Raw genomic sequence first — 27,562 nt, forward strand, 5'->3', positions numbered from 1 at the left:
AAAATAATAATAAGTCTGGAATGTTCATATGTTTATTAAAACTACATCAATGTTCCATATATAATCATAAAATACATTCATATAAATGCATACATATCAATAAAATAGACATATCAATTAAGGCCTTTCCTCCCTATTTAACAGACTACTAGAACCTATCCACTCCATACTTGCCGACTTTAAAATTTCTGCTCTCTGGGAGAAGCCCGGAGAGGAGATGCAGATGATCACTCCAGGGGCAGGGCCGGGCTCTTTACATCATTAGGCCTCACCAACGATGCAGCAAAATGCTGCAAATCGCGGGTCCATGGTCATATTGACCTCACCCCCTCCTCACTAGGAAGTGGGCAGAATGCAGGAGATCACCCTCTCTTCTGTAGGTCCTGGGGACTACACGAAAAAATCAAGAGTCCCCTGGACCTTCTAGGAGAATAGGCAAGTATGATTATTCGCAAGTAACTGCCATTGGGGAATCAGTGCACATGGCTACACAAGGATAGTAACAAGGATAAGCCCTCCCATATAAAAATATATCAGAATAACAGATGCACCTTTACAGGAACTAACAGCTGCGTTCGATGTATATATACTCATAAACAACATTAATTAAATACATGAACACACAGGAACAGCCAAATTACTATTTTATCCTTTCCATTGACAATTTCACAGCCAATGATCAAAACATTTTCTTTCCAAAAGTTATTTAATTTTTTCTAACATAATATTATATTAATATTATAATCTTTAAGGCCCCAAACCATTACACTCCATCCTCCACACAACTGTTTTAAAACAGCTGTTGAAACAAGCTGTGGATGGCTTACGTGATAGAGGGGTGTAGTTTGTGAACTCAGGTACAGTGAATACCCAACATTCTCCAAACCTATTTAAGACCTACTATAATATTGGAGCCATATGTACTAAAATGCGGGTTCTTAGCCCATAGCAACCAATCCAATTCTAGCTATTATCTTCTAGAAGGTGCTAGATAAATGATAAATAGAATCTAATTGGTTGCTATCAAAAACTCCAATTCTTAAAACTATTTAGTAAATATGCCCCATGCTGTCTCCAGTTGATTTCTCTCCTGACTTATGCTGGCCATACACCTGCACGACCAGCATAAGATCAGATTCATCATACGATTTCCCTACGACTCCCCGGAGCTCCCTGGCAATCCCGGCAGTATGTTTGTTGTTTTTCTTAGCACTCGATCTGTCGTATGATCAATCCTGTGTCTCACGTGCTCTTAAGGGAAACAGGAATTGAAATGACTTGAATTGCTGCACGATGGATCGCATGAACAAAATAAACGGCACGATCTGCACACGATACGATGGACAAGATGTGCTGCACATCTGATCATAAGATCCGATTATAGGAGCTGCGGGAGCGCGCATCGGATCGTATCTTACTAAAATAATACACGATTTTCACAAGATCCATCTTATGACTCATCGAAAATCGGGCAATCGGAGTATGGCCAGCATCAGCCTGTGGCCTTGCACAGTCTGTCAGTGTCTGTTTTAGTCTAAGGGGTTAATGTTTTTGCCTTTTAAATGATTGCGACTTAAAAACATTGCCTAAACTCGTCGGGAAATCGGCAGTGCTGCAAGTCGCAGACTATTACATTTATCCCTAAATCTGTTGTAGTCAAGTGAGATTGCCTCCACCAAGTGAAACATGTAAAGGAGGGCCTTCTTAAAGAGAAAGTATCTTCTACAAATAAACACCCTCTTATAAACTTTCTCTGCAAAAATTGTGTACATTTTCTTTCACAACATGCCTCTTACGTGGTATTGGTATGTAACATGGCTCTTACCTGGTATTGGTATGTAACATGCCTCTTACCTGGTATTGGTAACATACCTCTTACCGGGTATTGATAACATGCCTCTTACGGGTATTGGTAACATGCCTCTTACCGGGTATGGGTAACATGTCTCTTACCGGGTATTGGTAAAATGCCTCTTACCGGGTATTGGTAACATTCCTCTTATCGGGTATTGGTAACATGCCTCTTACCGGGTATTGGGAAAATGCCTCTTACCGGGTATTGGTAAAATGCCTCTTACCGGGTATTGGTAACATGCCTCTTATCGGGTATTGGTAACATGCCTCTTACCGGGTATTGGTAAAATGCCTCTTACCGGGTATTGGTAACATACCTCATACCTGGTATTGGTAACATACCTCATACCTGGTATTGGTAACATGCCTCTTACCGAGTATTGGTAACATGCCTCTTACCTGGTGTTGGTAACATGCCTCTTACCTGGTATTGGTAACATGCCTCTTACCTGGTATTGATAACATGCCTCTTACCTGGTATTGGTAACATGCCTGGTATTGGTACATCTTGATTTCCCAGAATACTTGTGAATGATGAACTCTAAAAACAACAAGATGAAAATTGCACTTGAATACGCAAGTTATAAATATACATTATGGAAGTCAGTGTACATTATGACACAGCGCATTTCACTGCAAAACAATTTTTACCATTTTGTCATGTCAACTGCTTTGACGCCAGTTGCGTTGTGATATTTGGTAGAGTGTACTGATCTGCAAAAATATAGGGGTGATGTATCAACAAGGGAAAATAGTGAACAAGTGAACCATCGGAGAAGCTTCTGCCTATTATTTTACAGTATGTACTTTGGTTGCTATAAGCAACTTCTCCACTGTTTTCACTACTTTACACATCACCCCATGGGCCTGATTGAGAGGTGTACATGGTGTGGATACCGCACACAGTTAATCAATTATGTAAGACTGCGCATGCGTCCTGATGGTTACCGCAGGGAGGAGCAGAATGATTTTGGCTGCAAGAGCTGTGGATTTCTGTAGGCATTCCGGGGAGGTAACAGACGGGTGGTTAGCCAGACACGGCATGTCTTGTGCATGTTGCTGACAGTGGCTACGTCTAAAGACGCAGTATTTCTGACACAGGACTCCATGTTCAGATGTAGAAACTGTGCCTGGCATAGGGTTGGTGCAAGTTTCGATGACGCACCGAGACGGATTATCACCGCCACAAGGTGCTGCAAGTGGGCGTCTCAATGTTCACAAAATTGGCAATTGCATTAGCATAAAGATGCAGACACGGCTGCAACAAAAGGACACAGCCATGGCCACATCTGCCTCCTCTGAATTAGGCCCCACTATAGGGCTGATTCAGCAGAGGACGCAGATTCTAGTATTCACGCAGACCGCAGATACGCATGTGCAGAACGGGTCCTGCGAGATTGCACGCAGGCCCCCCTATGCCTCTGCCTGACTGACAGGTAGAGGCATTTGTGGGGCGTTGCGTGGGCAGGGACAGCTTGCGCTCACGGCAACAGGGACGTCACACCTGTTTTCTGGGAGGGACGAGGCCAGGGTCAGCGTCCATGGACACAGAATTCCTGGCCTCACAAGCCAGCCAGTCTGTGTAAGCCTTTCTTACTCAGCTGGACAGTGCCGCACAACTGATGGTCGCGATGCTGATCCCAGGCTGTGACCTCGGTCGCAGCACTGGGATCACAGTTGCTGACAGGAGGCGCCTCTTCACTTCAGACGCCTCCTGCAGCATTAGAACTTTAACAGGAACGGAATTGTAAAGCCCCTTGTGTGCGGATTTGCTATTCCGTCCACTGATAAGTAAATCAGCTCCTATTCCTTTTGTAAAGTAACACATTTTTACCACAGTTTGCCAAAATATTCAAACCAGCAAAAATGTAATTATTCAATCGGGGTATACAATGGCCGCAAAATGACTCAGGAACAGTCAGGGCATCAAGTTTGCAATTTTTCCTTAAACCCCATAGAGCTGTGACAGAGAATTAATGAAGATTTTTTTACAGTAATAAACGTAACAAATATGTGCACAGTGACATTATGAATTTCCATAACAAATTATTGGAGTAAACTATTGCTGTGCACACTGGCCCTGATTCAGAGCCGGACGCTCTGACAGAGCGCTCGCTCTGAATCAGGGCCGTCCTTCTGAATTTTTAGAGCGGCCTCCTGGCCGCTCGTATAGCTGTGGGTGACTACCCACAGCTATAGCGAGCGGCCAGGAAGATGGTCGCGATGGTCAAGACCATCGCTACCATTGGGCTTGCGACGAGACCCTTGTGGTAGGGTCTCGTTGCTGCAAGCCCTAGAGTGCTTTTGGCTCTATCAGAGCCGAAAGCACTCCCACTGACATCACTTGTGATGTCAGTGGGGCCGGCCCCAGACGGTAGGCGTTCCCATGGGAACGCCTCCGTCTGGCCAGCCACGCCCCCAGCACGCCCACCAAAGGGGGCGTGCTGTCACTCACCATCGACAGCACGCCCCCTTTGTAGCGAGACCCATAGCGACGGCTTGCCCGTCGCTATCCGGGTCTCGCGCATGCACATGATGGAGCTGGGTCCGTCGTGCGCATGCGCACTGGGCCAACATCGACCCGCTTGCGAGCGCTCAGCGCTCGCGAGCGGGTCTGAATCAGGCCCACTGCTCAGGAGAAGATCCTCACGGCTGCGGATTCTGCTCATGAGTCTCACTAGCATGAATAACATGTGCGGGACGGCACACCATCTACACCTTGCCTGTGTGGGTGGTAAATAAGAGAGGTTTTTTCATCTCTCGATGACCCTCATCTACCTCCAGCGACTGTTCTGGTTCAATATATACCATACCTTATGTGACTCATATCTGCAAGACCTACTTAGACTGCTACTGTACCTAATAGGGCACCCCAAGAGAGGGGTGAGATCAGGCCAGAAGACGGGTGGTGGGTTGCAGTGCTGTTGCTGACATTTCTACGGCATTGCAACGACAACTCGCCCCCTCGCACCTAATAAGATTGACCCCACAGTGGGAGGTATAGTACTCCTCTACTACAATACTCAGAAAGATTGCTCCCTAAAGGACTTCCTATAGCCTATACCTAATTTCATTTCTATATTATCTGTGCTGATTAATTATACATATGAGACTGAGAAATACTATGGGCAAAGTCTGTGTTTAATGATTGAGCCTTTTAAATATGCAGTTTTATGTTATTGCTTGTGACAAGCTGCTTTTTAACGACCCACTCCTGTTATTAAGTTATTAATGTGTGAATTTAATTAAATTATTTTTTATTGAAATATGCTATGTGTCAGTGTGTATAGGCACCACCTAGATTTGTTACTTATTCTATCTAAAGTTACAGAATTTTCCTCAGAGCCAATTCGATAAACTGGGAGAGGAACCCAGGGCCGCTATGAGCGGGGGGAGCAAGTACTAATTACCCGGGCTTGTTGGAGGGGACTGGCGGGGTCTGGGATCCGCTGCCACCCTCCCTTCTTCTTACCTGTCAGCAGCCCTGCACATACAGTACTACTGTGTACTGGGCTACAGTGGGACCAAAGAGACTGCTGCCTCTGAGCAGCAACAGTAGTCTCCTCTCCACTGCATGTGATGAGGGAGCGATCAGACTGGTCGCACCAGCTCCCCCTCGTCAGTACTGCAAATGTTTTCTATTTCTATCGTGGGAGGCGTGGCCATGTCTCCTGTAATTAGGCCTGCCCCCCGAGTGTATCGGGGCCTGGGCCGGCTCTTGACAGCCCTGCAAGAACCACATATAAACAAGTTTGATCGTTGATCATCTCTACTTAATCTAGCCTAAGCCACATTTTCTTCAAAACTGGTCATAAATATTGCTGGTTAATAATAATGGTAATGTCTTAAATTACAAACATATGGTGTTTTGAAGGAAATGTGGATGCAAATCCCAACTATAACATACAGTATCTACAAAACTCAAATATTTACCGTTAATCCTCCAAATCCTGTGTAATTATTAATATACTTTTGTATGTCGTCCTTCGATTTTTTGCTCTGGAGAAATTCACACCTTTTAAAAAAAATAAATTGATTCAATTATTTTGTAGCATATGTTGGAGTTGAACATTATAGTTAATAGTTTAGTTTTTCGTAGTCACAGTCTAAATTTAGTTATGGGTTAATGATACTATAGCATAGAGAAATAGTAGAGCTAGTGTAAAGATGTGTTTGTCAGTGTTAATAGTAAGTGTCTCAGGGCCTCATTCAGAGATGTACTGCACACAAACTATCATGTTTGCGTACATCTCCGGTGGTGGGGTGCCTGTGCAGGATACATCCTGTGCATGTACAGAATGGGCCCTGCATCTTTGCATGCCATGTCCCCTGATACTAAGCCTGGTGACAGGCTGTGGCCGTTTAGGGGCAGGGTGCCGGCCTCTGTTACCGAAAGTATGCATTTAAAACCAAGGTGATTATTATCATGACAAAACATAAATACATACAAAGTGTGTATAAATCAATAACCAGCACAATTCAAAAGTGAAAATACACTAATAGTGGGGTGGAGGAGAAAAAATAATAATAATTCACATGGAAGCAAAATATAGGAAATATATATAAACTTTACAATATTAAAATGACCATCAAAAGAAGAGTAATAACTAATAAGGAGTACTAAATGTGAAATACATAATATATGATCAACTCTTCAAAAGTCAGCATAGAAGTCAATCTTAAGGCAAATGGTAATCATTGTTCACATCAAGGGAGCAGGGATGCAGTGGCATAAATTCATCCCCAGGGCTGGCTCTTGGGGTGTTCGACCAGTGTGGTCAAACAGGGGCGCCACCCCATAGAGGGCGCACTCCTCCCAACATCCCGATTTCAGTGGGACAGCACTGTCCCGCTGTTCCACCCGTGGGCCGAAGTGTCCCGCGGGTGGTCAAATCGGGAGGTTGAGCACCCCCACCACCGCAGCAGGGCCGGACCCCAGAGTCTGAATGGATGCTGTGCGCATGCGCGCGACATCCATTCATAGTGACGGAGTGCTGGGCTTGCCCCCAGCCTGACGCTACACAGGAGGTGTGCCATGCAGGCACACCCCCAAATAATGTCACTTAGGGGACGTGGTTTATGGAAATTAGACCACGCCCCCATATTTGGTCACACGAGGCTTCGCAGCGCGCGACTAGAGGGCACCATATTCCCATCCGGCACAGGGCAAACCCTGGAGCCGGCCCTGTTCATCCCGTACACCCGGAGGCAAGTTATCATTTGGCACCCCCCCGAATATATGAATTTGTTTCTATTAGGCCTATTTACTAAAGTAAATTTGCAGGATATCCACCAAAAACACCTTTTCAGGAGAAATCTGCAGATTTATAGAATCCCCTGAATGTATCTGCAGGGTTTGTGTATACATCCCCTTCAGTTAATGTGCCTAGAATACATGCAAAGGTATACAGCTCTACCACCGTATACCAGACACACAAGATAAGGGATAACATTGCAACATTGTCTATTATAAAGATGGGGACTGCACTGAGGAATGTAATGTACAGTATGTTTGTATGAACAGTGACCTCAGCTATAGCCCTGGGGTTAATTTGGCGTATATATGTCTAGGCATTAGTCACAGATAAGATAGTGACCTGTATAGTGCAATTAGCATGAGGCTCAGAGTCCTCCTGATGGAGGTGAAAGCCACCTGATGTGGGATGGAGAGCCCTCCTGATACCCTGGGTGGAGGGGAAAACCAACTGATTTGGGTGGGGAGCACTCTGATGTGGGAGCTTTGAAGACTGAGTTTGAGTCAAGATACTGTAAGGCTGCCACTGTGGTGGGACTACAAATCACAAAATGCCCAGTCACATGCCAGGATGTTGCTCCACTAGAGATCTGCCCCCAGACCTGTCACTGGTGCCCCAGGCCCCGCCTCCCATGCCCTCTTACCCACATCTCAGTCTGGTGCATCCTTGTTGATATCCAGCTCCTGAAAGATCTGCAGCCACGTTTAAGCTCAGGCCCGCCACACAGGTCCGTGGCTAGAGCTTCCGCCAGGGAGGAGTAGGACGGGGAATTGTGAGCAAGGGGGGGCACAGGGACTGCTGCAGGGGTCCGCGACTAGTGCTGTTGCCAGGGAGGAGTGGGGCGGGGAGTTGTGTCTCACTGGAATAAGAAGCTGCTGAGGAGCAGCGACACCAATGAGCAGGGACAGAAATGGCAGCTGATGGTCTGACACAGAGCCCACCACTAGTATATGGTTATGGTAGCTTCTCAGGTGTTGGGAAGAGGTGCCATGTATTGGACCATAACGGTACACTCCGAGTACATATTTACAGCCCTAAGTGGGGTGAATATATTGTGGGTGATGGAAGCCTGGCTTCAGTGCTGGAGCCCGGCAGCAGGTGCCTCCATTGTCTCCCATAGTTCTGCCACTGCTGGGGTGGATGCATATATGATGATAAACATATACTCCCACTAAGTGTGCTATGAAAGCAAATAAATTCTTATGGCATACTACTTTCCATTATGTACATAATGTAATCTGTAGTGAACAGTGAGTGAGCAATTCACCCATGACACCTGCAGAGTTTAGAAAAAGGTTAGTATGGGCAAATTATAGTTGGTTAGTCTCATGGAGTATGCTTTGTTGCATCCTCTGGAATATCCACTGCCAATGAGAGAACCTTGTACAAAATGCCCCTGAACATGGAAGTAGAAGAATGAACCTGTTAACAATATGCACATTCACTGATTCTGGGGAAGAGGGGAAGCCCACTTGTTCAAGGCATGCGTTTCACCACAGGTTTTTCAATCGAAAGCTCACATCCTGTAAGGGAAGCTGTGTAAAGTAGCAGCTTCCACCCAATCCAGTGGGTCAAGATGTGATAGACATTCAGGGGTTTATTTACTAAGAATCGAGTTTGGGTCGAGTTAGAAGTTTAGGGAGAGTTTGGCCATTTTTTTACAACTCAGAAATTTAGTAACGTCAAACTCAGAAGAGAATTCTCCTTTCCTGTACGAAAACTCGGGTGAGATTGCAAATACGCTTCATTTCACCATCGGCCAAACTCGTGAAACTTTTCCCTAGTGAAGATACAATTCAGGAATTCACCAATAATCAAGTTTTAAAATACGAGAACGGGTAAAACTTGTGTCCAAATTTGGGAAAAAAATTCACCTGTCTGTGAGCTGCGAGTTCTGCAGAAACATACACAGATCAGTGTGATCCAATTTATGTTTCTGGCTGTAAATAGTAAAAAGAAGTTAAATGTAAAAAAAGAAGCGACGTGGGGTTCCCGGACTCCTGATGTTTGGAACAACCTCCCTGCCGAGTTCCTTGAAAAACTGTAGTTTACCTAGAAGTATTGATGCTATTTTGAAGGCATAGACTGGTCACACCAAATATTGATTTGATTTAGATTTCTCTTCTGTTCATTCACTTTGCATTTTATTAATTGATAAAAATAAACTATTTTTTAAAGCATTCTTTACTTTGCAGCATTTTTTCCTCACCTGCCTAAAACTTTTGCACAGTAGTATATGTGATTCCACATATATCTCTTTCCCAGTAAATGATGGAGACCGCGTGGGTTACAGTGGGGGTACAGGTGCCAGCCACAAGTGCCAAAGGACAGGCACGCTGGCACCTGTAGTCAGAGCCGTAACTAGACGTTTTGGTGCCCTGTGCCAGAAAGAGCATTGGCGCCCCCCCTCATTTTTCAAAGGGACATAATGCACCCAAAACAGGGGAATGGCCTCATGGGGAAGGACCTCATGGGGAAGGGCTGGCGAAGAGATAGGGGAGGATGATAATAAACACAAATTTGACCGGCCCAAACAGCGCCCCCTGCCTTGTGGTGCCCTGTGCGATGGCACCGGCCGCACTACCCTAGCTACGGCCCTGCCTGTAGTCCCATTGTAAAAAAACAATAGTATACATCTATTATTAAAACTATAACACCTGCATTCACCGGCCAGGGGTGCAGGGAAGACCCCAGGCTTCAGCCTAGGCCTGGGGAACTCAGGAGAAGGAGGACCTCTTATTGGGTGGTCCCCACCTCTGCTGAGATCCCCGGCCTGGGCTTACTAGTTTGGGGTGTTAATGCTTTGGCTGGGGTGACCTTGGTGAAAGGGTCCCCTGGCTGTGGCATTACACTCCAGCTAGTTTGAGCCCAGTGCTGGTTTTAAAAATATGGGGACCCCCACACCATTTTTTCCCCATATTTTTAAAACCCGGACCAGCTCCCACAGCCCAGTGCTGGTTCATTAAATACAGAGGACCCCAACAAATTTTCTCCCCATATTTTTAGAACCAGGACTGGCTCAAGAGCCCGGGGCTGTTAATGCTTTTGGGTGTAACCCCACGCCGTTTTTTTTTTTTTTTTTAACTTTTTTCTTTTATACAGAATACACATATGCAGCCTGTACGTATCTAAATGATATGTGCAGGCTGCATGTTCGGGTGTGTTTGGCTGCAGTCAGACACAGGGAACTGAGGGAGAAACATAATCACATTCACCATCGAAAAACTCGATTCAGCCAAAACTCGAATCTTTGTAAATTTGCAAATTTCATTTTTCAAACCTCTCCCGTGTCCGGGCAAAGTTCAGAGTGTTTGTTCTCGAGCACCAGGCTCCACTAGCTGAGGTGTAATGCCACAGTCTTTTATCTTTTACAGGGGGGGCTGATTGGACTATCTAATAGCCAATCACCAGCCTGAGGCCACTTACAAACACTCAGTGACCGCTTATAGAAGAGGCCGCTGTATGGCTGGCAGCCTTACAAGTGCAGGAATCCTCGAGGGTCCTATCACTTGTGGGGAAGAGCTGTATGTACAAAAATTGTGTGCTAATTAGATCACTATGGAAAACTGACTATCAGAATAAGGAAGGAAAAGGGGAAAAAAAAGAGATAGAAACTTGTGCATAAAATTAATGGTGGCAAATAGATGAACAAGGACTATAGAAGTGGTGAAGCTAGTTAGCAGGGAATAGAAACAATACAAACTAAAATAGTTTTCTCCTATACGGAAGGAGAGAGAACTGTCTAAAATAAAATTAGAAGAAAGTGATTAATTTATCATCTCATTAAGACCATGCAGAGTGACTATGGACCTCATTCAGAGTCGGTCGTGAGCGGCGATGCGCTCGTAACCGACTCGATGGTTTGGCATGCGCACGCGCAGCTGCCGCACTGCGCGTGCGCAAGCCCCGGAGCAACAGATAAACTCTGTCGTTCCGGAGCTCGTTACCAAAGGGGCGGCTGTCGATGTTGATCGACAGCTGCCCCCGTTTGGTAGGCGGGCCAGGGGGGTGGTTTACAAAATGGAGGCGTTCCTTTATGAACGCCTACCATTTTGTGGGCGGCCGCACTGACATCATCAGTGATGTCAGTGGGGAGCTTCCTGCTACCCTAGGGTCTCGCCGTAAGCCCCGATGGTCACGATGGTCTTGACCATCGCGACCATCTCCCTTAGCGGTCATTAGAGCTGTGGGTGTTAACCCACAGCCTAACGACTGACATGGAGGCGGCCGCTCAGGATGCAAGCGGCCGCCCTGTTTCTGAGCGACCGCTTGCATCCTACGACCGCCTCTGAATGAGGCCCTATATTTCATTTGGAAGTCCATCAGCTTTCCTTTTGAATTAGGTCTCCTACTCTGAATGTGATCTCCTACTCTGATTCTCATTGTGACATGCAGAGGACAATACACAAAACATAGGAAGGGGGCAAAGGACATTACAAATCATTGGGGTGCAGAGGAAATACACAAAACATAGGGGCAGGGCCATAACTAGGGTAGTGCGACTGGTCCCACTGCACAGAGCGCAACAGCATTGTGTCAGTGACTCAGTGTGTCCTGTGACTGTCCAACCGTGACACTGTCACTCACTGTCCAGTGAGTAACAGCAGCGGGCCAGCAGTATCCAGCAGAACCAGGTCTGGTCCAGTGAGTGACAGCAGCGGGCCAGCAGTATCCAGCAGAACCAGGTCCGGTCCAGTGAGTGACAGTAGCTGGCCAGCAGTATCCAGCAGAACCAGGTCCGGTCCTGTGAGTGACAGCAGCGGGCCAGCAGTATCCAGCAGAACCAGGTCTGGTCCAGTGAGTGACAGCAGTGGGCCAGTGGTATCCAGCATTAGCAGGTCCTGGCCAGTGCCACTCCCAGTGAGTATATAACTGACAGTGACAGGTCAGCCCTTACTACAGCCAAGTGCTACTAGTGTGTAGAAAAAAGAGATCCCAGGAGAGTGAGAGGAAAGGGGGGCAAGGAGCCAGGGCTGAGAGGAGGGGTTCCAGGAGAGAGAGAGAGGGGACAAGATGCAAGGGCAAGTAGAGAGCAGGGGTTACAGGATATTAGTAGCTTATCCTTGCCAGAGTAAAGATAATTTTAATTTATTGGCCATGTGACACACAGGCGTGTCTGACGGAGTTTAGTGGGTGTGCATAATTAGCAAATTAGAGTCATTGAACACGTCACCTACATGTATTTCAGGATGCATGTATTTCAGGCAGTGGCAGATTCAGGGGGGAGGGTACCCCATAATTAATTAAATGTGATGGTCGGGGTTTATGTGATAAAAAATGCGATGGGCATGGATGGTTATGTGATGAAAAATGTGATGGGCAAGCGCTGATTGAGAAAAAAAATATTATGGAAGGGGGAAATGTGATAAATAAATGTGATGGGCAGGGGGCCATGTTATGAAAAATGTGAATGGAATGGGGCATGTAATGAAAAATGTGATACGCAGGGAGGATTGTTATGTGAGGAAAAGCGGAGCGAGGGAGGGGCATGGGAGGAAAAATGTTATGGGTAAGGAGGCATGGGAGGAAAAATGTGATGGGCAGGGCGGCATGGGAGGAAAAATTTGATGGGTAGGGGAGCAAATTATGAAAAATTTTATGCGAAGAGGGGAATGTAAGGAAAATGTTTGGGGACAGGGTGTAAGAGGAAAGCAGATGGGCAACATGGGGCCTGTGAGAAATGCTGGCGTGCAGTGGTGGTGGGCACAGGGGCATATGAGGGAAGAGCTGGTTGGCAGGGATATGTGAGGGAAAGATCGGAGTGCAGGAAGCTTGTAAGGGAAAAGCTGATGCAGATTTTTATGTCTTCATTATTTGGTTTCTCTTATTTAGAAAAGACATCAGGCCTCCTTTGGGGTCTATGTACTAAGCTCTGGATGGAGATAAAGTACCAAATAATAATCAGCTCCTGTCATTTTACGGGATGTGCTTGAAAAATGACAGGAGCTGATTGGTTGGTACTTTATCTCCATCCACTTTATCTCGCTCCAAGACTTAGTACAAAAACTCTTTAAAGGTGCGTATCCACTTGCCAATAGAGGAAAGACAACAACATTGTAATCGTATAGTCGTTCCTCATCCTGTGCTGTGCCTACACTGAACGATATGTAATTCGGTGCAGGCACCCTCCCTCATCCCCGAACATGCCCAATCTGTCATTATCGGCAGATTGACTGGCATGTTCAGGCGATGATTGATGTCGGAAACGACCAGCGGGAGCGTACATCGCTGGTCGCTTCCGACAATATACTGTACGATTTATGCAGGATTAATAATCGATTGAATGATTATGATGTCGTAAATGACCAGCGATGCGTGCTCCCGCTAGTCATTTTCGACATCGCTCATTGCTCAAACATGACGGTCAACCTGTCGATATCATCAGATTGACCATGGTCAGGGATGAGGGAGGGTGCTTGCACTGAATGACATATCGTTCAGTGTGGGCACTGCACAATGCAATGAACGACTGCACTTTAACAATATCGTTATCGTGCAGTCCTTTATTGTCGGCTAGTGGATACGCATCTTAAATCACAAAAGTGTCTAATGCCAGTTAATTTTGACAATTTTTTTTTTTTTTAAAAAACCCTTCCCCCTAGAATGCTGCATTTGGCCCTGGGCAACAGTGGGGCTACTGTAGGACTGCATCCTGTATTCACGCCAAGGCCATATCCCCTCACACACTTGGTTATGCCCCCTCCACCTCTAACCACCCACCCAGTCATTTTTTTCTGGATTAGCCACTATCTCCAGCCACAGAAAGACATATGAAGTGCCACATCCTGCATTTGAATGTATGTATAGTTTTTGTAGACAAAGGAGCTGATTCAGACCCGGTCGCTAAGTTGCTGTCGCTCGTTAGCAGAGCTGGTCGCCCATCTGCGCATGCGTATAAGTCGCCGTGCACGTGCGCAAACTAGCAACTGCAATGTGCAATCGTGCGCTCGTTGTACACAGACTGGTCGCTACTTTGAGTGACAGATACTGCCGTTTGTGGGTGGTAACATGGGAAGGTGCTTGTGAACGGGGGTGTGTATGTGAGAACGCAGGCGTGTCTGACTGTCAGAACATAGTTTAATGGGTGCGCATAATTAGCAAAGTAGAGTCATTGAACAAGTCACCTGCATGTATTTCTGACCGCACTGATTGCAGTGCTTGCGGCAGGGAAAGGCAGCCCCAAGGGCTATGAGCAGCTCCGATGACTCCGAATGTTCCCGATTAATCCTACATTTCCCGGAGATGCAGTGGCGTAAATTCATCCCAGACGCCCGGAGGCAAGTTATAATTTGGTGCCCCTCCTGTCACAGCCGTTGACACTGTAATGTAGCAATTTGCATGAAGACAAGGCTATAGATAGACGAAGACAGCAGCTGATGGTCTGACATGGAGCTCTCCACTAGTGTATGGTGGTTTCTCAGGTGCCGTGAAGGGCCATGATGTTGAAAGGTACATAGTTACAGCCCTAAGTGGGGTGAATATGTTGTGGACAATGGAGGAGGTGCCCCCTTCAGAGCTGGAGCCCGGCGGCAGGCGCCTCCATTGTCTCCCATAGTTCTGCCCCTGCGGAGATGACGTGTGTTGCGAGTGGCAAGGGGGCATCTTTAAACACTTGCGAGCGCAAAATGCTGTAGCTTGCTAAGACATAGAGGCGTCCTTACACCGCAAAGAGCGAGCGCATGATTTGCATAGCCGGCCCCTTTTGCCAGCGAGCGAGCGCAACTTAGTGACCGGGTCTGAATCAGATCCAAAATGCCCAGCAACAAAAATGTGAATCTTACACAACTAAAGATGCAGGGCTAACTCTACCCAATATGTTCCAAAGAGGCAAAACTCTGGAGGCCATGTGCTCATAATTCTATTTTACATTTCATCAATGCCAGCAACGACAGACAGAATGCCATTAACTTTGCACTTTATTTAAGAGCTTATCAAAGTATAACAATGTTAAGTCTCTGCAAGGTACACTGGTAACAAAATGCAATCACAACATAGAACTTTTGATAATTAAGAAGGGTATTCAGCATGCGGTCCTCCAGCTGCTGTGGAACTACACATTCCAGCGTGCCCTGCCACAGTTTCGCTATTAGTGCATACTTAAACTGTGGTGAGCATGCTGGGATGTATAGTTCCACAGCAGATTGAGGGCCGCATTTTGAATGCCCCTGGTCTATATACATTTTTATACAGACATTCCTCACTTAGCGACCTACCTGTTTAGCGACCGTTCGGACTTACAACTGGCGCTCCGACCAGCTTACTGTGACTTAGAGTGATAAAAAAAAAAGAGACTCTGCCGTGAGAGGGAGCCCTGGCTGTGACACGGGACACACAGGAGACCTTGCCTCCCATGAGGGAAAGGACGGACAGGGTGCGGCACGTTCTTGGAGGAGGGGGGCACACACAGGCACATGTCATCCTCAGCCTTTGTCCTGATGCTTCCCGGCCACTACACATCCTCGCTTAACGACTGTTTCGTTTAACGACCGAGTCGTAGGAACGGAACTCAGGGCCTGATTCAGACCCGGTCGCCAACGCTGAGAGCTCGCAACGGGGTCGATGTTTGCCCACTGGGTATGCGCACGACGGAGCCGGCTCTGTCGTGTGCATGAGCGAGACCCGGCTAGCGACGGGTGCTCCGTTGCTCCGGGTCTCGCACTAAAGGGGGCGAGCTGTCGATGGTGATTGACAGCTCGCCCCATTTGGTAGGCGGGCTGGGGGGTGGCCGGCCAAACGGAGGCATTCCAATCGGAACGCTTGCCATCTGGGGGCGGCCCCACTGACATCACCAGTGATGTCAGTGGGAGAGCTTCCGGCTCTGTTAGAGCCGAAAGCTCTCTGGGGCTTGCGGCCACGAGACCCTACCACAAGGTTCTCGTCGCAAGCCCGACGGTGGCGATGGTCTTGACCATCGCGACCATCAACCTGGCCGCTCGCCAGGAGGCCGCTCCAAAAAAAACGCCCTGATTTAGAGCGAGCGCTCTTTCAGAGCGTCCGTCTCTGAATCAGGCCCTAATTCGTTAAGTGAGGAATGTCTGTATATATTTTTGGGTGATATAAGATATTAAAGGATTAAATAAATACTTTCATAGAACTCACTCAGGAAACCACTTTGCATGTTCTCTCCAGGGGTCGTCATTTTCCTCCCAGTTCCCCAAGCATCCAGCACAGGAGAAGCATTGGACGGTGTCTCTTGTCCCTGGTTTATTTTAAATTGAAAAAGATTATGTTGATTTAATAACAACTGTTTTAACCAATTGACCAGATAAATCTGCACGATTTGATTAGGCGCATGATTCACAGGGAATAACTGTTTCACTTTCCAGGTCACTTTACACTGATTGTTTTTAGGGACACAAATAGGTCTTCCATTTTATTACACAGTAGAATATATTTTTATTTTATGGACAGTTTGGGGGCTTCTGCAGATTTGAGTAAGCTGCAATTGCTCCCGCTTTGCGTGCACGGAACGAAGGTGGAAATATATTATCTGTAGATAAGTGACAAATGTGCGCAGATACAGCGCAAATTGCCACTTATATAGACCATCCAGGTGTATTAAAGCAGTTACTATAGAGAAATATCACTTTTCTCTACAGTATCTGCAAACTTGTAACGAATGTGCCATCGACATTAGGCAGCATTTTTTTTAATTAACCATTTCTTTACTGTATTACACAACACAACTGATCTTTGCAGTGCTTCAGACAAACCCGCTGCTCACAGGCAGTTCAATTTATTTCTTCTATTCTGAGGCGATTTTGGTGGGATTTTGATGGTGTTTACCAAACCCAATTGTTAGTAGTTCTGTGATTTGTATTGCGGTCTACTGTAAATGTAAACCAAACAATGTTTGGTCCGATGCTGTAATGCCATCTATTGCTGTCTAAACTTGTCGTCTTTAGTAAATCTTTGAATTGCAAAATTACGGGGAAATCACGAAAAAACACCAATCGATTAAAGTCGACCTTTAGTAATTTTCCCCTCTAGAGTCTATAAATACAAATGTGAATTTTTCAAGGATGAACTATTTTAATGAGGATATTTGATCGAAAAGGAGGGGCTGCACAAATCAGAAGACAAAATAAAGTACCTCACACAGGGGCCTAATTTTTGCTTCTCCTACCTTACCGCAGCTGTAATCAGTGCTGCGCATGCACCGTTACGTTCGCAAAAGCAGCACGTGCGCAGCACTGATTACAGCTGCGGTAATTGTGTTACCCCCCACCTACCTGGCCGCCTGACCCCGACCTCTCGCTGAAGAGAAGAATTTTTTTTTTATACTTTACTGTGTTCTGCTGGAAGAAAAACGGTAATTAAGGAAAATGTCCTTAAAACCGTTATTTTAGTGTTGATGAATAGGCCCCACAGCCATAGTCAGTAACACAACTGAGATACATGCCTACTCTCCCGAAAATCGCAGGAGGCTCCCGATTTTTCGGGTAGGCCCCGCAACCCCGAAAGAGTAGGCATATCTCCCGCATCCCACCCACTTCCTAGTGAAGTGGACAGTAAGGGGTACTTTCACCGGGAATTTTCGGGTCCGCGAGTAGGGGGCATGGCTAAAATTATGTGAATCGCGTCATTCAGCCCCCGCCCCCTTCCCGCGGGGCCTAATTACGCATACACTCTGGCCCCGCCCCCCAAAGTAATCAGCAGAAACTCCTCCCTGGGCTTCTCCCGGGGAGGAGATATAGAATGTCGGCAAGTATGACTGAGATTATACCTAGGCTTACGGGTCTATTTACTAAGCCTTGGATGAAGATAAAGTTCCAACACAGGGCCTTCAGTAAGGAACGCAGTTGCTTATACGCACGCAGTCGGAGTGATTGAAAGGAAGTGCCATTTGTGGGTGGTGACGGGGGAGGGTGGTCAGGCGAACACAGGCTTGCCAGTGCGTTTCAACGCCGTTGCAGATGCAGCCTGAGGACTCATAGTGTGCTTTGAAGTAAGCAAATCCTGAGTGAGGTCTGACCTGCCTTAATGGTGCGTATGGGCAGTTGCGCCAAGAGGGGGGGAGCGGGTACAGATTACCCGGGCCCGGGCTTCCTGAAGGGCCCGGTGGAGGCCTGGGTCTGGCGCCACTCCCCCCCCCTCACAGCAGCACAGCACACAGCGTGTGCTGAGCCGCAGTTGGAGACTGCTCGTGGCTGCTGAGCAGCAGCCACAGCAGTCTCCTATGCCTGTGCGGGGGAGCGATCACACTGATCGCGCCCCGCCTGGCTTTGTGCCAGGCTGAGGGGGCTCAGAGTGCCCCCTCTCCCCAGCACGCAGCGCCGCTTCGCGGCGCTGAAAATATTTTTTTTTCTCGGCAAGGGGGCGTGGCCACGCCTCCCGCGATTAGGCCACGCCCCTATTGCCGAGGCCCGCCACGGCTCTTGGCGGGCCTGCGTATGGGTCCGATGTTACTCAATGTTACCGATTGTTTAGCTTTGTTGTCAAAGTATATGGATGTGGGCGTGTTTATGTTAAGCTGCGATCGCAATACGAATGCCAACATTTACATGCCACTGCTGATATTAGCAACTGTGTTGCGTGCGTATAAGCAGAATAGCTATCCGTAATGAATCAGGCCCTGTAAACATCCACTTTTCCACACTGCACATGTTTAGTTAAATGCTGCAGAATTTTATGTTTAGTAGCTTGCACTTACTGCCCCCTACATTTTGAGCGGTGAATTTGGAATTGGCATGTGGCTTACTGTAAGGACATGGACATGCAGGAACCAGCACAACACAGCGCAGAAATTCCCAGCCACATCAGCCCCTGGGAAATTGCAGCCGAATGTTTGGGGGGTTTTTTAAAACTTTTTTTTGTGTTAAAAATCCAGGTGCTGACACTGAGAGCAGTCCAGCGCCCTGACACAGCTGTCTGTCTTTCACTGTGTTTTAAAACCCTACGTGACTGCTATTTTTCTACTTTATAAGCAGAATAGTGTTCCTTGCTGAATCAGGCCCGCAGTTTGTGTTTGAAAAATGACAGTTAGGAGCTGATTGGTTGGCACTTTATCTCCGTTCACTTTATCTCCATCCAAGGCTTAATAAATAGCCCACTGTCAGTTAGTGTCTGTCACTCATCTTTGGCACTGAGTTGCTGTATCCCCACGGGTTAATATTTCAATATTTGTAAGCATGAAACAGAGACATGTTTTTTCATAAAATTCAACAATAACTGCCTTTTATGCACCAAATGCAATAAAATATATAAATGCAGTAAAACAGTTGCAAATTTACTCCTCCCTTAGGCCCCACCGTCCCCTTTATACCCCAGGCCACTCCCTTCATTTTAGGTCCACCAGGTAAAAAATAAGCATTACAAATTGACATTTTCCAATGATGCAGTCAATATATTTTTGGGAAGACCAGGAAACAGGCCAGGGAGGTTAGAAACATGCATAGTTGTTGTAGGTTGATAGACATGGAGAATGGTTCGGGGGCCTAACTGGAAACAGTATACAAAAATAATAGAGAAAATTACCTGTGAAAAAAAATCCAGCTTGTGCAAGGACACGTGGTTCTACTAAAGCATACACAGGCCAGCAGGTAAATGATTGTAGCCTGGTCTGTTCATCCTTCATTGATTCCTTGTGATCCCTCAGACTAACATCCACAGGCTGCAGGCGAACATCATACTTTGATATATTGCCAACATCATCTCCCTGAATAAATCCACAATTAGGGTTGAATTTTCTATGATTCTCTATTGGGGTAGCAATTAAAGATTGCTTGCACAGTACCAGCCCACAGCAGAAGCATTGGCAACTGGTGTCCACACCTGTCCAGAAGAAACCAGCAGACGCCAGCTCTTGTGGAGACCAGGTTGAGAAGGGTTCTAGATCCAAGAGATTCCTCAACCTCTTTGCTTCACTTCTCATTGAGTAGTTGGGTCCTTTTGGCAGCTGCTCGCGTATCTTTCTGTGGGTTTCTTCCATTTTACTTATCACTTTGTCTATGTCAAGATGCATACAATAAGATGGCAGGGTGGGTTTAAAAGATGGGTCGAACTCAGATATGTTTATTAGGTCCATACTTGCAGAATACAGTAAATGTTTCAATATACTGTCCAAGGATAGAGACTTTGTTTTCACAATGAATCTGAAAATATAAAGAAAACAATGTAATTAGAATGTTTGTCCCCTTGACATGCAGTAGAATATGTTTTATTACACACTGCAAGCACAGTACGCCTAGTAATACTTGAAATGCATGTGGAGAAAATGTTTGCAAATGTCTAAAGTTCAAAAAACTGGATTAAAACACTATACCTTGTGGTTCAGTGTGGATTGGGGAAAATACAGAGGTGTTATGCCATGAATGGAATCCAGAGCTCTGTGGCACCAGAATATGTACCAGACGTCAACACGGTGCAGAGCAACAAATACTAGATGCTGCCCTTCAGCACCAGACACGCCACTTAGCAGATGATATTAATAGCGCCACCTGAATTCACAATAGTTATGGGGATGCATTGACACCCAAGAGACCTGATTGCTCCCAGAAGTGTCAGGAAGGAGATTGCTGCCCAGGTGCCTGGAGCCAGTTTTGGTTTGGAAATGATGCTCGACCCAAGAGCAGCAATTCTGGATGTTAGTTTGAGTGAGAGTGTACAACTAAAGCCGGATTTAGACAACACAGTGCTCTAGGCATGATGCTAGTTCAGGCTCCCAAATAATATGATTATGATATGTACATTATAGAGAGTGCGACTGATTGGCTCAAGAATGTGTGGGGGCTGCCAGACTCTGTGTAGAGCATCAGTGGCAAAACGGTAAACCACCCCCATCCCTTAAGATGGCCAGGAAGGCAGCTGTCTGTATTTCCTTGTCAATAGTTTTACTCTGGGTGCAGAAATAAAGATGCCATGTGTCCACTAAAAAAACGCATGTCCGGTGGGCTTGGTTGTCTATTATTGGATTACCATTGGAGGAGGCCATCCAAGGGTTTAGCATGTACGTACAGTAATTGCTTTTTTACAATAAATTAATACTATGTACGTTCATTACTGTCATCCTGTTTTTATTTGAATATTTTCTTTATAGGTTGACTACAGATGTCAGCATGTCCATTCATATCTCGGCATGCTGGCATTTGTTGTTCCACAAGAGCCGGCATGCCGGGGCAGGCTTGCTGGGACCTGTAGTCCACCTGTAATGAACAATATTATTTACTATTATATTACTATTAACCCCCTACCAGCAGGGCTGGTTATTCCTCGGGAGGGGGGACCAGAGATGGATCAACCATAGGCCTCACCGGGAAGTTTACAAGTGGGTCGATACCTGTGGGGCCAACTATCAGCGGTTGACTTATTTATTTATTTTCTTAAAAATTCAAAACATGTACAGTACCAGTCAAAAGTTTGGACACACCTTCTCATTCAATGGTTTTTGTTTATTTAAATTATTTTCAACATAGTAGATTAATACTGAAGACATCAAAACTATGAAAGAACACATATGGAATTAGGTTGTAAACAAAAAAGTGTTAAACAAATCAAAATATGTTTTATATATTAGATTCCTCAAAGTTTGTTGGATGACAGCTTTGCACACTCTTGGCATTCTCTCAGTCAGCTTCATGAGATAGTCTACTGGAATGGTTTTGAATGAACAGGTGTGCATTGTCAAGAGTCAATTTGTGGAATTTCTAGCCTTCTTAATGTGTTTGAGACCATCAGTTGTGTTGTGCAGAGGTAGGGTTAGTACACAGTAGACACCACTATTTGACTACTGTTGTAATCCATATTATTACACCAACCACTCAACTCAATAAAGAGAAATGACAGTCCATCATTACTTTAAGACATGAAGGTCAGTCGATACAGAAAATTTCAATAACTTTGAATGTATCATCAAGTGCAGTTGCAAAAACCATCAAACGCTATGATGAAACTGGCTCTCATGAGGACCGCACCAGCATAGGAAGACCAAGAGCTACCTCTGCTGCAGAGGATAAGTTCATTAGAGTTATCATCCTCAGAAACCGCTACTTAACAGCACCTCAGATTAGAGACCACATAAAGTCTTCACAGAGTTCAAGTAGCAGACAAATCTCAACATCAACTGTTCAGAGGAGACTGCGTGAATCAGGCCTTCATGGTCATATTGCTGCGAAGAAGCCACTACTGAGGAAGAACAACAACAAGAGGAGAATTGTTTGGGCCAAGAAACACAAGGAATGGACATTAGACCAGTGGAAATATGTACTTTGGTCTGATGAGTCCAAATTTTAGATTTTTGGTTCCAGCCACCATGTCTTTGTGAGACGCAGAGAAGGTGAGCGGACGGTTTCTGCATGTGTGGTTCCCACTGTAAAGCATGGAGGAGGAGGTGTGATTGTGTGGGGGTGCTTTGCTGGTGACACTGTTGGTGATTTATTCAAAATTCAAGGCACACTTAACCAGCATGGCTACCACAGCATTCTGCAGTGCCATTTCATCCCATCTGGTTTGCGGTTACTGGGAACATCATTTGTTTTTCAACAAGACAATGACCTCAAACATACCTCCAGGCTATGTAAGGGCTACTTGACCAAGAAGGAAAGTGATGGAGTGCTGCGTCAGGTGACCGGGCCTACACAATCACCCGACCTAGACCCAATTGAGCTGGTTTGGGATGAGTTGGACCGCAGAGTGAAGGAAAAGCAGCCAACAAGTGCTCAGCACCTCTGGGAACTCCTTCAAGACTGTTGTGAAACCATTCCAGGAGACGACCTCATGAAGTTGATTGAGAGAATGCCAAGAGTGTGCCAAGCTGTCATCAAAACAAAAGGGGGCTACTTTGAGGAATGTAAAATATAAAATATATTTTGATTTGTTTAACACTTTTTTGTTTATAACATAATTCCATATGTGTTCTTTCATAGTTTTGATGTCTTCAGTATTAATCTACTATGTTGAAATTTGAAAATAATTTAAATAAACAAAAACCATTGAATGAGAAGGTGTGTCCAAACTTTTGACTGGTACTGTAGGTGGAAGCTGCGGCTGAAATGGACTTGCCCTGCCCCAGTTGTCAGGGGTACTATAGCTCAAGGGGCACGCAGACAGATCCTGGGGGTGCAGCTGCAGTCAGCAATGGTCCGATCACAAGGTGAGAGGAAGATCTGTAGCAAGTCAGATTCCGCCTCTCCGGAGCAGCCTACCCTGCTAGTCAGTGTCCCTGCTTCCCTAATGGTCATCTTAGCTGTCTGTCAGTGGTAAGTCCCCACCCTCTTGTGTCTCTTGTCTGCCAGGCTGCTGTGAGAGGCGCATAGGGAGCAGCAGAGCAGAGTCCAGCCCAGCAGCAGCATCCTCTGCCAGCAGCACTGGAGCTAGAGCAGATGAGTGCTGCAAGTTGTGCCAACGCTACCATTTGGCAGCTGCCTAGGTCGACAGACTGTTGGGGGTGCCATCGTCATTGGGAATATATTGGAGGCTGACTTTTTGCAGCAAAAGTGCAATGGCAATGTGGATCTGAGCTGATCCGTTCTTCACATTGTTGCTCCTTGTTGCAAATGATGTTTGTGCAGGTGTTTACACTGCAGAGTTATACTGTATAGACACACACTAGCAGGTGACTCAAATAATAGCCGAATTACTTAATCAGTGGTGTTGGTTTATTAATAGATATCAGGTACAATCGTAGTTAATGTTACATGTACACTGGAAATGGAGTGAAGCTTGAGCGGAACTGGGTCCTATACAGCTCACCAACCAGTGATTGCATGCTGCTTGCAGGTAGTGTTGCAGGATGCTGGAACAGCTTTATGCAGGCATATACAGGGATCTTTCACAAGCTAAGCAAAAGACTTCTGTCTCCCACCATGTCACTCTCACACAGTACTAAGATGGCTGCAGTCACATGCGCAGTAGCACATCAGGATGAAGGACAGACCTCCCTGCAGGCTCTGGGTCCCAGTGTTCAGCATGTATGCACAGTGAGGCAGAGCAGGAGTGCACAACCTCTCCATATTACACAAACATTTCATTTCAGCTTTTATGTAGTGACCGATAAATTGGATTAAATACATGAAAAGGCATCAATACATTATACTACTTCAACCTGGCCTCAGAATTAATAATTTTGCAAAAGTTCCTTCATTGATAGCATGGTCCTTAACAACAGTCTCTCGACTCATGAACTTGGGACTGCTGCAACTTAAATGATTCTTGATGCTTTTCACACTTTTTAAAGTCTGGTTTCTGTATCTTGCTGGTACGCCACAGGTGTGACTCTTTAGGGTATTGTTAGGGTTTGTAAGGGTGGTACACAAACTGAATCCAGCAACAGCTTTGGGGCTGGAATAGTAGTTGAGTAGTGATCTACGAACCAAAGAACAAGATGCAGCCTTTGGGCTGTGTAGCAGCAACTGTGCTTTGTAGCAGCCTTGAGGGCTGGTAAGTTTGGTTAGATGCGGCCTTTGGGCCGTATAGCAGCCTTTGGGCTGAGTAGTAGCCTCTGGGCTGAGTAGTAGCCTCTGGGCTGTGTGGTAGCCTTGAGGGCTGGAATACTTGGCTAGATGCGGCCTTTTGCCGTGTAGCAGCTGCTGGGCTGAATAACAGTCTCTGGGTTGTGGAGCAGTTTTGAGCCCTGATATGCTTGGCTAGATGACGCTGAGAAGCACTAAGTGCTGCTGGAATGACACTAGCGGCTGTACACGGGATTGCATACTCTGGACGCTGAGGTGTTCTATGTGCCGCCGGAATGACACTAGCGATAGTACACGGGATTGTGTACTCTGGACGCTGAGGTGTGCTAAGTGCCGCCAGAATGACACTAGCGATAGTACACGGGATTGTGTACTCTGGACGTTGAGGTGTGCTAAGTGCCACCGAGATGACACCAGCGGTAGTACAAGGGATTGCGTACTCAGGACGCTGAGGCGCGCTAAATGCCGCCGAGATTACACCAGCGGTAGTACACGGGATTGCGTACTCAGGACGCTGAGGTGCACTAAGTGTCGCTGGAATGACACTAGTGGCAGTACACAGGATTATGTACACAGGATACTGAGTTGCGCACTCGGGACACTGGGTGCGGTCTGTGCTGCCTGGATTACACAAACGGAAGAAAGTTGGTATGTGGACCGTGCTGCTTAGATGACACAAATGGCAGGAAAAACAAAGCTTGACTGGAACACTGGGAGCTCGACTGGATACAGGAGACAATGCCAGAACCAGAAACATGTGAAACGCTATCACTGACATCAGAGCAGCATTCGTACCAGCAGGATATAGATGCAGGAGCCAATCCGGACTAATCCCAGAATGACGGACAGGAGGTGGGCGGAAAATCAGCGAACGTTCACTCGGCGATTGCCTTGCACAGTATTCACAGTGCGGCGGCTTGTGACACTTGCAAAGTCTCTTTTGCTATCTTGGATTTCCATCCACACCAATCATACTTTGGTTTTGGCATGTGGATATCTTGATGCTCTGTGACTGCAATGTTTGCAAATTTCTCATCATATCACCTAGACGGCTTGCCGATATTTGATCTTGCAGAAGACCTTCTCTCTGGTTAAACTTCCATTCTGTTTCATTCAGATATATCTTCAGTTGCTGGTATGTTAAGTGACTCATACTTGCTCTGTATATCACCAGCTTCTGACTTTTCTTCAATTTGTGTTATTTCTTTAAAGATAACATCTCTGGACTTAACAATCTTTCTGGTATTTGTATTCCACAATCTGTATCCTTTGCGCTTATGGCAATAGCCAAGCATTTTTCACTTTTCTGACTTTGAATCAAGCTTTCGTCTTTTCTCCTTTGGTATATACACATAGACCATACTTCCAAAAGTTCATAGATGTATTACACTTGATTTTCTCTTATATCACAGTTCAATAGGTGTTATGCCCTTTAGGGAAACTGTAGGAGAGTGATTCTTAAACTGCTTTGCACATGGCTTCTGCCCAAAACTGCTTGTCTAGACTTGCATCCTCTAGCATGTATATTGCGCTCTATACTAGTGTATGATTTGCTCATTCACTGACACCATTTTGCTGAGGAGTATAAGCAATATCCAGGAGTGCACTGCTTCTCAGCTTCCTTCTCTCCTTCAGTCTTCCTGTCTGTAGCTACTAAAGTGGTGGTCAGGGTCCCGTGGTTATCAAATTCGGGAAGTACGTATTAGTGTGCATGTCTGCAATGTGCTTAACCAATGTCTGCACACTTCAGAGACAGTGACTGAAGCAATCAGTGAAGAGAGGCATGTTCTGTAATAGCAACAGTGGGTAAAGAGAGAGGGGTCTGTGCAGACTGCTTGCAATGTGAGACTTCTCCCTTACAGACTGGCTACTCCTCTGCTCTGCTCCTGCCTCTTCTATGCCCCCTTTCTTCTCCTCTGTGATCCTGCCCCAATGCCACTGCACCGATACCTCTTCTGTGCCAAATCTCTCCTCTATGCCTTCCCTTGAAATACTTACTTCAGCGCTAATAAATATTTATTTAAATATATGTACAGAATGTGTGGTCCTGGTCCTTTCATTAATGGGACTTTTTATATACAGTACAGCTGCAGAATCTTTTTAGTGTGCTTCTGCCAGCTACACTAAATCTAATAAATCTACAAAAGAAACCAATATGACTCTGCGCTTATTTGATCTAAGGATATTATGAAATACAAGAAAAAAACAGTCAGAACTCGATCACATAAATGTTAAAATATCAGACATTTAAATAAATACATTAGTATCCATGTAAGAACAATTTCACATAAACGTTATCAACATTTCATAATAATATGATTTAAATATGATTATTCAGTAACCTCAATAATTGTCCAGTGACTTGTCCGGTAATGGTATGATCAATAAAAGGAAATTCTATTCAGGCTTGAGCTATTGACAAAATTCTCTCATGCTGGTAACAACCAAAACGAATCACTTGCTCTTATGCATATTCCATCAGCTTTTTATAAAGTGCACTGCTCCGCAGGCTTAAAAGTCACTGCTATAATGCGTAGTAGTGAGCATGATAGATGTTATACTTTGAGCACATAAGTCCAACTAGTTACCAAGTTCGGTGTATAAAGTTCTACCGAGGTTGTAAACCCACGGCTCAGCTGGAAGCTGCCTCACATTAACGCTGTACTCCCCTCCTGGGACTGCAGACAGCGATCGGCTTCCAGGGGTAATATTATTTTTATTAAAACTATTCATTTTCTCTGTGATCAGCCTGTGGTTTATTAGATACAGATTGCTCTGCGGGCTCTGCTCTACATTTCAGCATGCAGGAAAGGCAGAGCAGTAGGAGAAATGGAGGGAAACCTGCATAACACCAGGCTTTATTTTTGCAAGGCTCCCTCAGGCATTTTTTCACAATTTGCCTTTAGTAAATATGAAACAGATCGCATCTCACATTACCATACCTCCCAACATTTGTTGGGAGGGAGTAGGGACCTGCGCGCGCCGAAGACGCGTGCACCCAAAAAGGGGACGTGGTCTAATTGTAAAGGGGGCGTGGTCTGATGA

The 27,562-nt window shown here is 45.8% G+C and overlaps 1 protein-coding gene across 3 annotated transcripts in view; it reads right to left on the reverse strand.

The window, feature by feature from the left end:
* LOC148509027 (baculoviral IAP repeat-containing protein 1-like) overlaps positions 1-27,562 on the reverse strand; it is a 136,164-nt gene that overhangs the window by 83,563 nt on the left and 25,039 nt on the right. For all 3 annotated transcript variants that reach the window (XM_088443770.1, XM_088443771.1, XM_088443772.1), the window contains exons 2-5: positions 19,587-20,203; positions 16,209-16,308; positions 5,788-5,869; positions 2,329-2,395 (exon numbers count right to left, since the gene is read on the reverse strand). In XM_088443770.1, coding sequence (XP_088299896.1) covers positions 2,329-2,395; positions 5,788-5,869; positions 16,209-16,308; positions 19,587-20,136 — 799 coding nt within the window. In that variant the 5' untranslated portion in view covers positions 20,137-20,203. The remainder of the gene's footprint in view (positions 1-2,328; positions 2,396-5,787; positions 5,870-16,208; positions 16,309-19,586; positions 20,204-27,562) is intronic.

Source organism: Taudactylus pleione, unplaced genomic scaffold, assembly GCF_031769625.1.
Source record: "Taudactylus pleione unplaced genomic scaffold, aTauple2 ptg000333l, whole genome shotgun sequence".
Classification (NCBI taxonomy): Eukaryota; Metazoa; Chordata; class Amphibia; order Anura; family Myobatrachidae; genus Taudactylus; species Taudactylus pleione.